This window comes from Cottoperca gobio, chromosome 13 (assembly GCF_900634415.1).
Source record: "Cottoperca gobio chromosome 13, fCotGob3.1, whole genome shotgun sequence".
NCBI classification, from domain to species: domain Eukaryota; kingdom Metazoa; phylum Chordata; class Actinopteri; order Perciformes; family Bovichtidae; genus Cottoperca; species Cottoperca gobio.
The window spans coordinates 8255870-8273910 of NC_041367.1; the positions used below are offsets into that span (position 1 = coordinate 8255870).

The 18041-nt window shown below is 39.8% G+C and overlaps 1 protein-coding gene across 1 annotated transcript in view; it reads right to left on the reverse strand.

Moving 5' to 3' along the window:
- Positions 1 to 1689: 1689 nt before the first annotated feature.
- gucy1a2 (guanylate cyclase 1, soluble, alpha 2) overlaps positions 1690 to 18041 on the reverse strand; it is a 35956-nt gene continuing 19604 nt past the window's right edge. Inside the window, exons 5-9 of the mRNA XM_029445556.1 lie at positions 13621 to 13833; positions 12475 to 12747; positions 11094 to 11237; positions 3122 to 3276; positions 1690 to 3003 (exon numbers count right to left, since the gene is read on the reverse strand). Coding sequence (XP_029301416.1) covers positions 2784 to 3003; positions 3122 to 3276; positions 11094 to 11237; positions 12475 to 12747; positions 13621 to 13833 — 1005 coding nt within the window. The 3' untranslated portion in view covers positions 1690 to 2783. The remainder of the gene's footprint in view (positions 3004 to 3121; positions 3277 to 11093; positions 11238 to 12474; positions 12748 to 13620; positions 13834 to 18041) is intronic.

Consider the following 18041-nt stretch of genomic DNA (forward strand, 5'->3'; position numbering starts at 1 on the left):
TGTGTATGAGTAAGTGATCTACAGTATGCACTGCAATGTAATGGTCCATAAGTGACAACAACACTGTAGAGAACCAGTACCTGCAAACCCTCCGCATCATAACAGCAAGACGTGTAAGATCAAATGTTAACTATTATGCTGAGAATTTACAGACTTGGAGACATGAGCGTCGGACACACGTTGCGTGGGTGTAACGCTGTTGTTATGTCCTGTATTTAGCCTAGATGCAGAATTCAGGCACTGATGAAGCTCAGTGTAAATGACACCTGCATTACATTTATGCTACAATAGATTCAGTCAGAGAGCACTTGTGCGTCTCTATATGTGAAAGCCTGCAATGGAAAAACCTTACCCCAAGCTCAATAACATAACAGCAAATACAGCAACGAGTCATCCAGCTACTTTATAAGGACCCTAAGGAAGTTTTGTTTTACTGCTAGATACAATGCTATAGTAGTGTCCGTGCACTGATCTTATGTAAGATCAAGCTCAGTAGAGCTCAGATTCAGCTAAACTAGCTAGCTAGATGACATATTTTTTTGAAGCCTAAATCATCTTTACCAGAAGTAAATAACTAACCTTAGGCTATAAACAAACTACACCACAGTCGAAGGACTTCACATCACCACCACTAAGCTAAAGGTGGACTGGTGTTCGAGAGATGATGTTCAGTATTCTCATTTAGCCACTTGTTAGTAAACGCCTTTTTTAAGACGCATAAAAACAATTTGTGGGGTATTGACTGACGTATTTAATGCAACAAACCGTTAAAATGTCTTAAGCTTGTGTTAACCACAGACCTTATTTCAGGCATCTAACCAAAGAACCCATTAACTTCGAGACGAGGGAACCAGAAGTGCAAAGATGCTCACTTCCGGGTTTTAGGACTCATGGGTGTTTTAATTAAACTAAAATAGAGCTAAAGACACTTTAGGTACCAATCTGAAAACTGCTGATTTCCATAAAATGCTCGTCTCAAATGATTATATTATACTTATACCATCAGGTCAAAAATAGGGTATTGCAGTATCCACTTTCCCAGGCCTTAAAGACGTGGGAAACTTCACATGTGAACCATTTTCTTGTGTATTTGCCAATTATATTGAACCTATTGAACTTTTGTTAGGCAGGCATGTCAACATTACTATGAAGATAAATGTCAAAGTGCTCTTAGGCCTACATGATGTATGTTCCCCTGATGTCGAGGTAGGTGTTGCAGATTCTGGTTCTCTATAATATCACAAAAACATGAATGTTAAAGACCTTTTGGTCTCAGGAACTGAGTAATAAATTGCCACAAAGTAATACATTGTGAATAACATTATGCTGCTTTCTAACAGGTGTAGCAAATTAAAGAATGTACTGATTTAAATTGTGAGTTGCCACTTGTCTTTAAATCAATGTATACTGTAGATAAATCATCTAGGCTAAGGATTACAATGCTGAACCACTAAACACTGGCATCATTTCAAAATTAATACACATAATGTAATTGTGTTAAGATTCCTGACATTTTTAAGCCAAAAACTATGCTCCCGAGTCTTTGACCCATTACGTTTATGCTTAGGTGTTATTGTTGTCTAATCCATTATTAATTCTATGCTGTATAGTATAGAATATATATATATATATATATATATATATATATATATATAAGAACGACTAAAGAAACATAATATAAATGAAGCGCTCTTGTGTTGCTGTTTTTTTCAAATATTTAAAATTAACCCATCAAGTATTTGTCCTGATTTGAGCAGTAAAAAAGGCACTGAGCTGGGAATAATTTTCAGTCCTAAACATATTACCTGCAATGAAATGGCTGGATGGTTGTTGGTTATAATTTGCTGTGTGTTGGAAGCAGAAAAGGCTCTTAGATCAGTTTAGTACGAGCATTTTTGGCATTTGTCCTCTGATGACCCCTTTTCCTTGTCTGTGCCTCTCATTGGTCTCTCCCCACACCGACCTAACTTGTCCTTGTTGGATGGATATAACGAGCAGCAGATGTTAGAAGTATGTTTGGTAAAGCATGACATGGTTAAGGGACAATTAGAATGAGAGTTGTATTGTTCTTCAGTAATGTTCTTCGTTGTACAAGAGGCCATGAAGCACAGCAAACATTTGTGACAATGTTGCCATCTTCTAAAAGTTCATAAAACTTCAATCTTCTGCCTCCACTCTGCTAATGGAAATTGGATTTGTTCTGTTTGCGCAATTCCAATGCTAACGAGTACAACACTGGTCAAATAAATGGTCTCTCTCCAGGTAACATAACAGCTAAAAAATGGCTGCTGCCTTTGCCTCTAAGTTTAAGGCAAACCAACAAGCTCCAGAGTGGCAGTTGAGACTTCATCGCACCAAAACCTCTTGTCCTTCTCGCTGCTCCTCTCAGTCAGGGTGCCGGTTAGGAGAGAACTAGAAACCAGTTATGGAGTTGAGGAATTCAGCTAGATTATTATATTTTATATTAAGGTTTCTCTGCTAATTGAACCCATCTGTGCACTTCCTTGGGGAATGGTCCATGTGAGACTATCACAGTTGCTGTTTCTCAAGTTTTCTGAACCATATATCCCTTGCTCAGGGGAGATGAGGGCATGTTGTTCTTTTTAACCTATGATTTCTTAAGTTTTATTCATATAGGCCAGCCAAAGGGTCTGTATCCAAGTTTTCACAGAATGCAGTTGCATATCTAAAGATCCATGTGATCCGTTTCCTGCATGTTCCACAAGTTCAAATCCAGCCTCTCACACAATGAATATCTGTGTATCCTTGTCTGTGTACGGGACCTACAGACTTGTTTCTCTTAGAAACATGGTCCCAATGCTGTAGGAGACTTTCCTCATAGAGGCCGGGGGAGCGGAACGAGAGCTGGTCAACGAGGCATGGCTGTGAGATGTTCCCGCCTCCAGGAAGTAACATGTCCCCGGGATCTCTTTGGGAAAGTTATCTGGGAGCTCCAGCCGTGAGCGAGGGACAAATGAAAAAGAGCGGTCATCTTTCAGCAACCTGTTGGGAAGAGAAAAGAAGCTTTCTTAAAGTAACAGAAAAAAGCGATTATTGCAATGATGGTGACGTGGTTAAAACAAGACCCCGTATATGTTTTTATACGTGTATTGATACTTACTGATAAGTTGTGGGACTAACATTGATGCACCTCGGATGGCTCCCCGATTCAAACTTGCTGGCCAGTGTCACATTGTTCCCAAACAGGCAATAACGTGGCATTTTAACCCCGACCACGCCGGCCAACACCGAACCGGTGTGGATACCTATCCTTAGCTAAGAGAGAAAGAGATGGAGAAGGTATTGGGAGAAAAAAAGAGAGAAGGGGAAGGATAAGATTAGAGGAACAGGACTTTAAAGGTGCAAACCGTTTAAATTGAGTTTCATGTAACATTCCTTGACAATGCACTTGGCCTGAAATGGAAGTTATGCTGCTGCTGCTGCTTACTGTCTTTTCAAGTCTGTGTCTACATTACTTATCTCCAATCTCTATTAATGTGCATGCTCATCATCAAAGTCTGACCTAGATGACCTCGATGCAATGATGAGTTGATCCATTTATCAACAAAAAAAGTAATTGCCAACTTTTTGGATAAATCATGGAAACTTGCAAAACATTCACTAATTCCAACTTCTCAAATGTGAAGATTTGATGATTTCCTTTGGCCTTTATGTCTGATGGGAAAATACATGAACTACTAAGTGTTAAACACAGCAGGGGACAGGAGGAACCACCGAGTGTAAACACAGCAGGGGACAGGAGGTGAACTGTTCAATCAAAGAACAGTCCTCAGTCGATTGATTAGCACGTCTGGTACCTCAGCACATCTGTGTTTACTGTAAACCCTCATCTTGTGTGAACAAAGGAAGACTGACCTGGAGGCTCTTCATGACTTCCTGTCCTTTGAATTAGGTATAAATACTGAGGCTGGGAGAGTTGCTTATCTGAGCAACACATGGCATCCTTACAATCTGTATGTGTGTGTATGTATAAACTCTTTATTTACTTTAATTTGGATCCTGACTTCTTGGTGTTATTAGGAATATTTTTCCAACCATGTCAGTAAACTGAATATATTTGGTCAATCGGATAAAACAAGCCATTTAAAAAAACATCTTTGATTCTCATTGTGCCCAATATCATGTCTGGCTATGAAGATCTGTAAGCAATGTGAGCAAACAACTAAAATGACTAACCTGTAACATACCTGGCTTTGCTATGAATGATCATAATTTAGATCTCCCAGCTGAACTGCCGCCTGTCCTGCAGCACAGAGGCCATATTGTTTTGAACCACAAGTGTTGTGTGCGCCTTGATCCGCTGAATGGAAATTGTACTGTAGCAATATTGCTTGCATATTAGTGTAGCTGTTATTATCTAATTTGATATCCTGTGGCAGCAGAGTTGATGAACATCTTAAAATAGCAAGAGTGAGAGAGGAAAATTAATCAAATAAATAATTGCCTCTGTCTCCTCTTGGTAACAGATATAGGGCAGCAACATGGTGCTCATATTATAATCTGGCTGAAGTAGGAATCTATAAATGGCTAGAGGCAGAGTGAAAGCTAGCCATCGTTCCAATTTGATAATGCTACCTTATGTCCACTCGACCAACTATTGATTTCTTCCAATGGGAACAACAAGTCAACACACACACACACACACACACACACACACACACACGCGCACACGCACACATTCAGAAAAGTCAGTGGTACCCAGTAGATTTCCAAAGATCTACTTGATCATCTCATCACCTACGTATCCAACGCCACTGTGTGCATGCCAGCACACTGCGAGGTAGTCATGGCAACAACAGGCAATGAGGGTAGTGAGTAGAAAGAGCACAGACAGACGGAAAGAAAGACCAATAGAGAGAGAATGGAGAGAGAGAGAGAGAGAGAGAGATGAGAGAGAGAGATGAGAGAGAGAGAAGAGAGAGGAGAGAGATATGGAGAGAGAGAGAGAGAGATAGCAGCGAGAGATAGAGAGAGCAGATGAGAGAGAGAGAGAGATAGGATAGATGGAGAGGTAGATAGATAGATTCGGCTAGAGATCGATAGTATATGTTCCATCTCGCTCTCGTCTCTCTCTCTCTCTCTCTCTCGCTTGCTGCTCTCTCTCTTATCGGAGAGAGAGAAACTTATAATTACACGTCAAAATCTTGACAGCACAAGAAGAGAGATCCTGTAAAGAAAGCGAGACAGAGAGCGAGAGAGAGGGCTGGCAGGTGCACGAGTGTGACCTATTTTTCAGCTAAACTGCTTACAGATGGCCGTGCACTTGTCTGTCTGTCTTGTCTCTACAACAGACGAGCACTCACAGACACACACAAACAAATCAGCATCCAGCGCCCACTCTTCTCTTTATTTCTTAGTCTGAAAACACAGACACAGTAACACTAATGCACTCTTCCTCTGCTTTTCGCTGTGAGTCAGCATCGGCAGCACATGGCCCTCAGCGAGCCAATGAGAAAATAGCACAGAGGAACAGACGACCAATCACATTGTAGCCTCTGGCCAAGCTGACAGAAGGGTACAGAGATGGAGATAGACTGAGACAGAGAGGGGAGAGAGTTGTTATAGAGTCAATGCTGTTTCCAGTTTATTAGGTACATCCAGCTAAAACTAGTCCAGTCCTGCAATAAATCCTACATGAATTAAGGTTGTAATATATAGAGAGAAGGTTATTCAACTTGATTGATCTTTTTGGAGGATGTAGTTTGTGGTGCTGTTTACCTAAATTGCACTAATCAGAGATGGTATTGTTATTGTTTCTACCTCAGTGGTATAATTGAGGTAGACAAAAACATTATAACCTTCATGATGGGTGGATTTATTACAGAACTGTTATAATAGACTGCATTAGTTTTAGCTAGGTGTACCTAATAAACTGGAAACTACAGAAAGTGTACTTAAAATAAATCAACCACAAGCAATGGTCGATTAATCGATTAGTTGCACTTCTGCACAAGTGCAGGATTAGTAGTTGACAAGCCCAAGCAGAATGCTCAGATAGTGCTGGTGTGATGTCTGTTGGCTGGACTTTAGGATTATATCAGCAGCATCAAGCTTTCTTTCCCATGCTTACTCAGAGAGACTCATGCATGTGTTTGTTATGAGAAGGCTAGCTTTTTGTAATTCCCTATTTATGGGCCTTAGAAGCCACACAATCCGTAGATTACAATGTACCAGAAGTCAACCGCGCGAGTACTAACCAGGACAGAGCATATAACTCCAGTCCTCCGAAACCTTCATTGGTTACCTGTTGCTTTTAGTATACAATTCAAAATCCTCCGTTTGTTTTACAAAGCTCTTACAAAAGTCTGGCTCCACAGTACATCGCAGACATGCTGCCAGTTTATAACCCCAGCAGATCCCTCCGATCACAAGATGGGAATCTCCTCTCTGTGCCTAGAGAGAACTTTCTAAGTCCAGTGAGTTGGCATTCAATATTATGCAGCTAAAGAATGGAGCAATTTGCCTGCTAATCTTAGACTTATACAGTATGCGTGTGGATATGTGTGTATGTATAGGTATTTGAATGTGTATTGATGCAATCATGAATGTCTGTACTGTTATATTTATTCTCTTATGAAAAACACGTCAAACTGCTTTGCATGATACGGTGCTATTCAAATACATTTGAATTGAAGTGAATTTGAATATGCCCACATAAACACATTTTTAACAATATTAGCAGTGACCAGATAAGCACCACATCCCTAATATCCACACCCACTCACCTACTCATACATCCACTCATGCAGACAAGCACACACATGGAAAAAGATTCATGCCACAGGCCTGAAAGTGACGCAGTAATTTAGAGGAAAACAACTCTGTTTGTTGTGTTTCTATATGTGTTTCTCTCTTGACATCTCACTCCTCCTGCATATTTCTCTTTGTGTCCCCGGATCACTCTCTCCAGTTCTCTCTCACTAAACACTTTCTCTCCGTTCTCTCTCACAGCTCTCATGCTAGTTTGCATAACAGTGCAACATTGGCTGGAGTTGAGTGCACTCACTGAACAGCATTTATCATGCTGAAGTGCTGAATATCTCTATCACTCTTCTTTATAACAAAATGAAGTGAGGAGGGATAAGAAAGAAGAGAGCCAAACTGAGAGCGCAAAATATAGAAAAGCAGAACAAAAATACAAACTGAGAGGAAAAGAAAGTGAGAAACTGAAAAGGAATGAGTTGGAGAGAAGCTGCAGAGGAGAGAGTGAGGGAAAGAGGGGAGGAGGAAAGACAGAGAGAGTGGAAGAGCAAGAGAGCAGGCCAAAACTGCTTGGCAAGGCCTTTCTATTTCGAGACAAATGGACAATGTTAGGAGCACAGCAGCACACAGAACAGTGTCCTGCCTGTTATTCAGCGTCTCTCTCGCATACACGTTGTGTTCCTATCTGTGTCATTCTCTATGTGTATTTTTAAACAAGTGAAAAACCTCAGTGGCAAAAAATTTAAATTCTGTTAAAGTTTCTCAAAAATAGATTTTTTAAAAAAGGCTCAATCATTTCAACCCGAGTAGAAATGTTAAAAGGATAAGGCTGTCGTTCGTGTGGAAGAATTCCATGAAAAGACCAAAACTAATAACGTGTTAGTCAGCATCAAGCCTATTTAAAGCTTCTGAATACATACAATAAAATTAAAAGGCTCAGTAATTTCCAGAAACAACAGAACATTGCAGTTTCTTTTAGCAAATGTTACTCAAACAGAAGTAAATAGTGTCATTTTTAGGGACTATTTTTTATTTCATGAGAATTGTTCACAGTGATATAAATATAGAATATTGTCGGTAATATGACTACAGTCAAACGAAAGACGGAGCATGACAACAAACGTCTTTCTCCGTCGCTATCCTTAATGTGCGGGTCCTGTTTCAGCGATGACCTGTGCCAAACCAGAAATAAAATGCGACTTTGACTTTGACTCATATTTATGACATTGCAAGTTAGCACCCAGGCCCGCAAACATACCGAAGGCAGCCTAAAGGTGATGTTGACCTTAACAGAGACTAGACTGAGGATAGACATGCATAAATTATATCCTGTTTTCCCTTTTCATTCTACTGAATTAACATCAAATGTTTAAACTCAATTTAAACAACATTTCCTTCCCTACCTATGATTGTTCTTCATAAGAGTAGTACATAAAATCCATTTTACCACAGAAATAAATAAATAAACACATACACACACAAAAGTCAGAAGCATATGGTACATGAATAGAACAAAACATCGCATGCATACACACAGCCCATATAGGCACTAATTAACTTCAACTGTAAACACAAATGCATCTATATTTAGAAAGATCCACAGACACAAGAGAGCTGAGCAGCATTCACTGTAACTCAGAGTGAATATGAAAGTATGTGAATGTGAAGCATTGCTTGGTTGCACCAGTGATGGACTCTTCTCTGTCACTTGGCTTAGATAAATTAGCTCAGCTCCAATGGAAACAAGTCTGTTATTTCTCTTCTCTCTTTCTCATTGGCAAGGATTAGTGTACAAAACATTCAGGAAGCCGCTTCTCATCTGTAGCTGGCACTGACCCTGGCTTTCACCGGTGAAAGTGAAAAATAAATGTCACTGTAAGTAAATTGATGACGTAACCAAATTAAACTTGGCTGTTATGGGTTTGTGTCTGTAAGCCTGTGTCTGCTCTTGGGCTAAGATTGTTTATGAGGTAAAATAAGCATCACCCATTGCAGGAGGTTACAACATCTTATTTCAATGTGTCAGATAAATATTTAGTCTCTATTAAGGTAAATATGAGTATCTGATCGGTTTCAGTATTACTCGATATTAAAGGACTCTGGTCAGGCCAAAAGAACTTGATTGGAACACACACACACACACACACACACACACACACACACACACACACACACACACACACACACACGCACACACACACAACCAGCTGTGTGTCGCCCTTCTGTTGATTCTACAGTGTTTTCACATGACACTTGCAGCTGGCTGGGAGATTATAAGCATAACTCACACACAGACGACACACATTATTAACGTGTACTATTTATCTTGCGTCATTTCATGAAAACAAACTCCACTGAACGATGCACCAAAGATGATTTACTTTTCTCTGTTACACAGCATCTCTCTCTCTCTCTCTATTATCCTACCGTATCCCTTAAAACTACAGGAAATGTGGTTTTGTGTATCCAAAATAAAATAATGTATAAATTATAGTACTGAGAGCACATTTATCCCAGTGAGTGGTTTTGTATTGAAAGTTCACTAGAAATGCACACTGCAAATAAAAACAGTTCTTATTGATCCTAAAGGCTTTGAATATATTAGTCAATGTGTTAGTAAGTCATATACCCTGATTGTTATTTATAGTTATCAAAAGAGTCCTTAGACCCGGAAATGAGTTAGTATTTTTGCACTCACGGTTCCCTGGTCTCAAAGACAATGTCTGAAATAAAGTTGGTAGTTAACACAGGTTTAAGAGATTTTCACATTTTGTTCTACGACATAAAATGCATTGGTAAATTCCCCACTTGTACATTTTGAAGCTTGAAAGTCTTTAAAAAAAGGCAGTTGCTAAAAATCATGTGTTCATTTGTTAAAATGATCTTTCTGAAGAAAACATGCATAAACATTCATAAATGGTTGTTTGCCACAGAGTATATTTTCTGCAACAATCCAGCTTTTTGTCGAGGGAACCGGTGCGACGCTACCCTCCAGGTTGGCCTACAAAAATAAGTCATCACTGCAGCACTCTATTCAGATCTCATACTTATATCATCCATTTTCCCCTTTTTCACAATCCATCCAACACCAAAGTATAGCAAATTATGTCAATCACAACACAAACCCTTTCTGTCAACAATGTATCCAGTTACAATTACAATATCACACTATTGTATAAAGGCAAAGATTAAAGGAAACAGTCCACAGCAGGAAGCGGTAATGACAATACTGGCTAATTCGCTTACTTCTGAATCAAGTCCTTTGAGGATGGCTTAAGGGCTGTGATACGCCATGTACATATTTTAGCAATGCACAGAAGATCTCAATAACATGCACACGAAATGTATTCATCTTTCGTCTGTGGTACTGTTCTCCATCAGTTGCACAAATATCATGAAGCTCGAGCACAAGATTGCTCATTAAAGAAAAGTCACAAGTCACCAGTTAACATCTTAACAATGCAGTGTCATAGTGCAGCGGCAGCTCAGTAAATGGCACACATGAACCACAGGGTTTCCTGCAGCATTTTATTGTGCAGGCACCAGAATAAATTGCTACATCTTTCTAAAGAAATATAATATTAAGCTTATTAAGCTTCAGGGGAAACGAGCAGTGGAGCTTGTTAGGGTTATACTCTATAGGCCTTAGGCTCGGACCCTTTAATGGGAGAAGTGGTCCAGATATACCCTGGTTCTATCAGGGCATGATCTAACGGGTGATTGTTTAAACCGTCATAGACTAACTATTGATAACGAGACACCGGGTGTCAGGATCTGTGTGATTCAGCTCAGCGGGTGATTGATTGTACGTTGGTTTCATGGTAATTAAGGACGCCACAATGTTGAGAAAATAAAACATCTGTGTTTTTTACAAGAAAAATAGAGAAAAACACCCAATCAGTCACAACCAGGTGCTCATGTGTGACAAATCTCACAGCAGAACTGCAGTTCAAGCACCCGGCTTAAGTTAGTTTGATGATCAGCAGCTGGACACAAAATGTACCCTCCTTGTTTTCAGGGGGAATCCTGAACTCTACCCACATTTGGATTTTCACGGACTCACACACAGTATGCAAAACATACAGGAATCAGACAAGCAATACAGCTCATTTAAGTACAGTATTATACAGATTTAAATACCAAAAAGAGATGAAAAGTCGATATACAGGGAATACATTTAAATATGTTAAATAAAACAAACAATAGCTACAATTATGGGGGCAGGATGGACTGGATGAAAAGTAAATCCTGAACATGTAAAATACAGGAAGGAATGGAGCACATATTAATAAAGTAGCAACAATTTAAGCTATCTGAGCCAGTGTCTGTGTGCGAGCAGCAGAGTGGTGTTACAAAAAATAAAAACTCACCTTGATAGGTTTCCCATCAGGTGTCAGCACTTCCTCTGAAAGCTCCATCATCTTCAGAGCCATGTGTGCAATTGGCTTCGCATGACTATCAACCTTCTTGTGAAGTCCTCCTGCCACACAGTAGGCATCGCCTATTGTCTCGATCTGTAATAGAAATGGAGAAGGAGGTGCAGAAGCTGTGAGTACATGCAGATGTTTGAAACTAAGAAGCCATTCAAACACTTATACCATCTCCACCGAGTAGTGCAAATTAAAAGCACTCTTTATTCCTCTTGTGATATAAGAACTACAGTGTCTGTGTATCACTGGGGCGACATCATCCACTATAAGAGTTAGTGAGCATTTGATAGTTTTAGAAACAGGACATGTGTCAAACAAGGAGTATCACTTTCAAATACGTGTTGCCATATTTCCAGTTAAAGGAGAGCAAGGTGCCATGACGGTTGACACAGTCCTTATAAAGAAAAGAAAAGGGCACAAGAGAATGAGGAGAGGGGAAAGAAACTAGGAGACAAACTGCTCTCATTTAGGCTTGCAACCAGCTAAATCATTTTGACAGTAACCATGATAATGGCAACATATGTGTGCCTCAATCTTCTCACCATGTCCTCCATTTCCTTTTTCTATTTTACACACTCACTCTTCAACTGCTAAAACATAAACCCTCTTATATATACTATCTCTATCTCTCTGCCTTCATCTCTGTATCTCTTCTTCCCTTTCTCCAGGCTTCTGATGCATGACATGAGAGATAACACAGAGGAAAAGCATGTTTGTTTTGTGTGTCACAGGGACCGAGTAAAATGAGAAACAGAGGAAAGTTGATGGCAATGGTTGAAAGGGTAAAAATGAAGAGAAATAGTGATCTGATGATAAAATAATTAAGGGTGAAAAGAGGGAAAGATGACAGAATAGAGACTCTAACTAGGCCCAAAGCCACACTGACGGACAATATTGACACATCTTTGTTAGGCTCCCACATACTGGCCATTAATCAGTTACTTTTTCCACAACACAAGCGCGCCTACTCATGAAAGTGTATACACATGTAAAGTATACGTACACTAACAAACACAAATATATCCAGTGAACACAGACAATGACACACCCTAAAGATTTAGCTTTAGATACAACTGGAAGGTGGCCTCTAAGTTCCCGGGAGACTGTCATTTCCTGGAGGAAAAAAATTATCTTTTATGATGACCTTATTCTGCACACGTGTGCACACAAAAAAATACAGCCATATGCAATCCTTTAACTGTCATCCTATTGTTTCACAGTTTAGAAACCCTGCCAATGTATTATGCCTCGTCCCAACAACCTATCTACAGGTATTACTTCATCACGTAAAGTAGATATGTGCATCTTTCTGTCTACTGACCTTATAAACATCCAGAATGCCACACTGGTAGTCGAAGCGTGTGTAAAGCTCGTTCAGCATGGAGATGACCTGCATAGGTGTACACTGGGCACACACAGCGGTAAAACCCACGATGTCTGAGAACAGCATGGTGACATCATCAAATTTGCGAGCGGGCACTGGCTGACCCTGCCACAGTTTCTGAGCCACATCACCTGGAAATATGGAATAAAGGAGATCCACGGTTCTCCTCTTTTCCTCCTCCAGTGCCTGGTGAGTCCGCTCTAATGTGGCCTGCGAGAGGAGAGAAGGAGATAAGGAGGTTTTCTTATGCGTGCTTTGCTTTGATGAAGGCTCAGATGACAACGATGCAGAGATGTGGGAGTACTGCACCAAATTAAAACTGCTGGTGCATGTCAATATATTTGTGTATTAATTCGATTTTTTTTTTGATTGTGTGTATCTGGATATGCGTAATTGTGTCCGTGGGCAAGCTTCTTAATGCCAATCTGTCTGATGCAGTGCTAAACCATTGTTCAAGCGAGCAAGACAACTAAGATATAGCTATTTATAACAGTGGCCTACGGGAGAAATTGCAGTGAGCAGATGCATAGATTGGGTCAAGACTCAAGACTTTCTCAAGGGTACTTTGAAAGCAAATTATAAGAGCAAGTCCCAGGAGCTGCGTTCTTCCAGCCATTATGAATCATGCACTGAATTTAACTTGTTCGCTTCAGTGAATTGTCTCGTAACTCACATGATGTAAAATATAAATAAAGACCTACCAAACTTACTGAATACTTTTGTGTATTTTCACTATTTCAAGTGTCATGATCACAGGTTGTCATTTGTCATGTTCACTGGTTAACAAATGGTCAAGTCAAGATGTCTTGTTGTGTGCAACCAAAGTCATTTAGTGTATGTTGTGGCCTATTAGTAGCAGGTAAGACATAGTGGTAAAGCTCCTAAACAACAAACAACATTTAAAAAGTTTACAATATTCCAGCAGGTGGAGTCTGTAATGTTCACGTAATTGTTTTACAACAAGAAGCCACAAAGAAGGAAATCCTATTTTTTACAATGACAAACTTAAATAAACTGATGTTTCCTCAGTCGTCCCGCATTGTAAATACGAATAGAGCCATCATTTACTAGCAACCACTCTACCTTAAGTTTGTCCATTCTCTTCTTCAGGCCATCCTGGGCCTTGGTCTGCTCGCCCACCAGGATAACATCCCGTGTGGCATCATGGATGGGGATATCTGACAAGTGGAGACCCCTGCCCATCAGCTCCTCCAATTTATCAACACGTGGCGAGCCCAGAAACATCAGGGAGCAGGACTCGGGCACATGGATCATCTGACCCTTCAACTCCATGACCTGGCAGAGCAATCAAATGGGAAAGAAAAGGTGAGTTAGGAATGTTAGGCCATTTGTCAGGAGGAGAGGGGGGATGGGAGACAGATCGGGAGATTTAGACAGTACGTTCATTACTCGCCTCTCGTTACTATGGAAGTCATGTCCACCTGATACTTGTTTTCCTCGAACCAATGCTCTCCAACGTATGATATTAACAGACAAATAATGATTCATTGTATTTGTACTACTCCAGTAACTCATTTCTCTCCACATGAACGTCGATGTAAAGTGGGATTCAAGAATGACGCTTTTGCTCTTTGATGTTGACTGACAGAAATCTTACCTCTTGAATAAACATGTCGTTAAATATGTCATTATTTTTCCACAATACAACTTAATTGCAGGTCGATGGAAACATCTCAAGGTCATATCGTGGCAACGACTTCAGCTTTGGAAATGCATTGACGAGCACACACAAAATGAACATAATGAATGTAAACATTGCTTTCTACGCTTACGCACACAATGTACAACAATACAACAGAGATTATAATTACAGCAACAGCAGATAACTGTAAATAAGTTGACAGTACATTTCATTCAGCAAGGTCTAATGTATAATGCATGCTGACCTGTATGGAAAGAGCCTCTAAAAACTGGTGACCTAGTTATTAAGAAAACAATCCTCTCAGCATCATAATGTCACTGGTTTGACCCACATAGTCTATCCAATGGTCCAATGGAAATCAGCCTGTGGCTTTATTGAATAACTTAATCCGCAACTGTTTGTGCATATACCCTTGAACAACAAAGGCTGATCTATGATCATATGTAATGTCTTTGAAGATTAAGTATTCAAGCGCTTATAAGATAAATTAAGAAGCAAACTTGTCAGTTAAATACAGATATTTCTGTCAGGAGATATTATGGCCAGTAGCATTTGCAAAATATATAAATTAAAATAGGTTTCACTAGCTTCTTGACATTTTGCACACATGCACTTGAATATGATGACAAATATGTGCAGGTCCTGCTGCACGTCTTTAACACAAGTGTGAGGAGTACAGAAGAACGCACTGCCTCTTATTCCTTGCAAAAATAGAAGAGAGAGAGATTGAAACGGGCATGGGTGGCTGATTACCCAAGGAGATGTTGAGGAAAGACATCGCTGACCTTTTGAATATGACTCTTAGCGGTTTCATGGTGCTAACTTCTTATACTAGAAGCTGTGTAGATGGCCAATGTTTTCTTTCTCCCTAGGCACGATTTCTGTTTCTCCTGCTCAAACCTCGCCCCTGTTCCTTCCCTTTCTTTAGTTTCTCTTTTTCTCTCCATCTTCATCTGTCTTACATTCCTGCCCGTCTCTCCCTCTCTCTATGCTCTTCTCTCTGTCTCTTCAATAACTTCTCTCTCTCTCTCTCTCTCTCTCTCTCTCTCTCTCTCTCTCTCTCTCTCTCTCTCTCTCTCTCTCTCTCTCTCTTCCTCCATAGTGTCAGATAGATTATTCCGCCAGTGAGCACACTGCAGCCCTGTTTTATTTATAGCACCACGCTCTCTTAGGTCTGCATAATACATACAGTCTACATCCACACACACACACACACACACACACACACACACACACACACACACACACACACACACACACATACACACACACACACACACACACCCACACACACACACAGAATACATCCAAAAGGGGGACACACAAACGGCCTTTGCTTGTCTGTTTCTCAGAAACACTGACATACATACATATAAACACAAATCCAAACATATATGCACATATGCAGTCTACAACCCACCACAGGGTCCTAGTTCAAGACACACCATCCCCTGAAACACAACTTGGTGTGATCCAGCAACTATGATTGACAGACTCAAAACACATACACACACACACACACACACACACACACACACACACACACACACACACACACACACACACACATGTATTCAGTAGTTTAGCAGACACCGTTACTGTACTGTAGCACATGTGCCTACTGTATGCCAAACATTTTTAGAAACAGTCATGTGAGCTAGTGTTGGGCCAATGAATGATGCCGGTGATGGACGAACCTTTATAGATGAAGCCCATAAGACGAACATTATGTGTAGTGAGATGGGTTTACTATAAGCAATGCAGGTTGCGCAGCTGCTCCTTGCAACTTACATGAAAAATGTATCAGTTGCACTTTAACTTGACAAGCACCAGCTGGAACAATGCCTAATCAAGTAAAGCTAAAAAAAGATGGCAAGTTAAAGCTAAGGTCACGACACTATTAAAGTCTAGACTAAGTGAGTGTCCTCACACACATGCACCCTGAATGCCTGAAACGTGAGTTGCCCTGCATCAGGACCATCAGGCCATCTGGCAGGACTGACATAACCGTCCAGGACTTCAACACGACCGACATTAATGTCCACAGTTGTTTTACTGTTGTGATTCGTTTTTTTCTGCAACTGTTTCATTGTATTTTCCTGTTATACAAGGAAAGCTGGAACCGCCATCAAACAACTGTGGTTGCTTTTTTTTTTTTCATGTACAGTAGGTATAATTATACAACTGTCTCACCAGATTACTCTGTGTCTGTCCATGTTTCTCTGTCACTCTCATTTTCTGTCCTACTCTGTCACAAACTCTCAAACACACTGATGCACAGATACAAACACACACACACACACACACACACACACACACACACACACACACACACACACACACACACACACACACACACACATACACATCCCTGGAGGCAGTTGTGTTGGCCTAGTTGTGAGTCTGTGTTTAACTCAGCACTCTCCTCTCCTTCTGCCTGCATCTCTGTCATCACAGCGCAGGGAAAGAGGAGGTGAGTGAACGAAGGAGGAAGGAAGGACGAATTGAGCATGGTGGTTAGGAAAGAAAGCAACACAGAAAGAGGGGGAGGGTAGGAGAGCTGGGAGACATAGAAAGTGAGGTGGAAAGGCTGAACAAAAAATAAATAATAATGAGAAATAATAGCTAGAAAAAGCTGGATGGATAGAGGGAAAGAAATAAGAAGATGAAAACGTAATAAAAACAGTCGAGAAGGCACAATTGAACTTTAGGGAGGCAGAAGGCAGAGAAGGCATGAACAATGTCTTTCTTTTAAAGCAGATAAAAACACAGCATACTGTAAGAAAAGGCCAGGATGTTGTGTCCTGGTAAGTATGTAGTGGTGATTAGTCTTCTTTGTAGCATGGTGTTGCACATTTACACTGAGCCCTTGTTCAAGGTCACTGCTTTGTCATCACAAGGAAAAATAAATTCTTTCAAGGTAGTTAACTCTGAGAATTCAGAAAACAGATACGTATGTTTGCTAGAATGTTTTTAATGAGATTTATCAGGGCATGGAAACAGATTGCATGGAGCTGAAAAAAAATAATATTATTTTGTTTATGGTTTTGGTAGGCTGGTTAACATCAACAAGTGAATGATCTAGTAATGTACTAGTATTATTTCAAAATACATTGTAAGTGGAATTATCTCTCCCTTTCACACCATTTTACACTTGTGAGCAAAATATGTTCCTGCTCATAACCAATAATCATTTTCACATTTAAGATCGAAACTATTTTCACACAAATATATGTGTAATATAGTATGGACCATTACAAATCTTCTGTATCTGAACATCTACACAGCTATCGCTATGTAGTTAGCTCAATAATTGAAAACATTTGCAGGCACATATCTTTTTTTAATCTAAGATAATAATTATTTGATTTGTAGGGAAAATGCCAAAACCATTTTCTTTATGAAATTAGGTTCTTTATTTTTTGATATGATCAGAGTTTTCTGTAATTAATAACTTGCTCTTACAGTACATGTTTCCTTTTATAGCAAGTGTTTGCCCACCTGAAATTTAGAACCAAAAAATATACTTTTTAAAGCATCAGATTAAACCTAACTGTGATTATTCATCCTAAACTGTGTAACTTGCATTTGTGTGCACATTTGTCTATTTTGTGTTTATGCATGATTTAGGTTTGTATTATAAGGTAAAGTGTATATAAATATTGTTATGCCTTATATCAGCATGGCCTGAGCACACACTGTGATGTTCACATTCTACATAATATAGATTATCTAAATGTACAGATTCAGGTTGCTATTACCATAGGCAACAAGGAAATGAAGGTAGATGAAAAGGAGAGAAGGGAGGGGAAAGGAGAAAAGAAAAACAGCTGATAAGGCC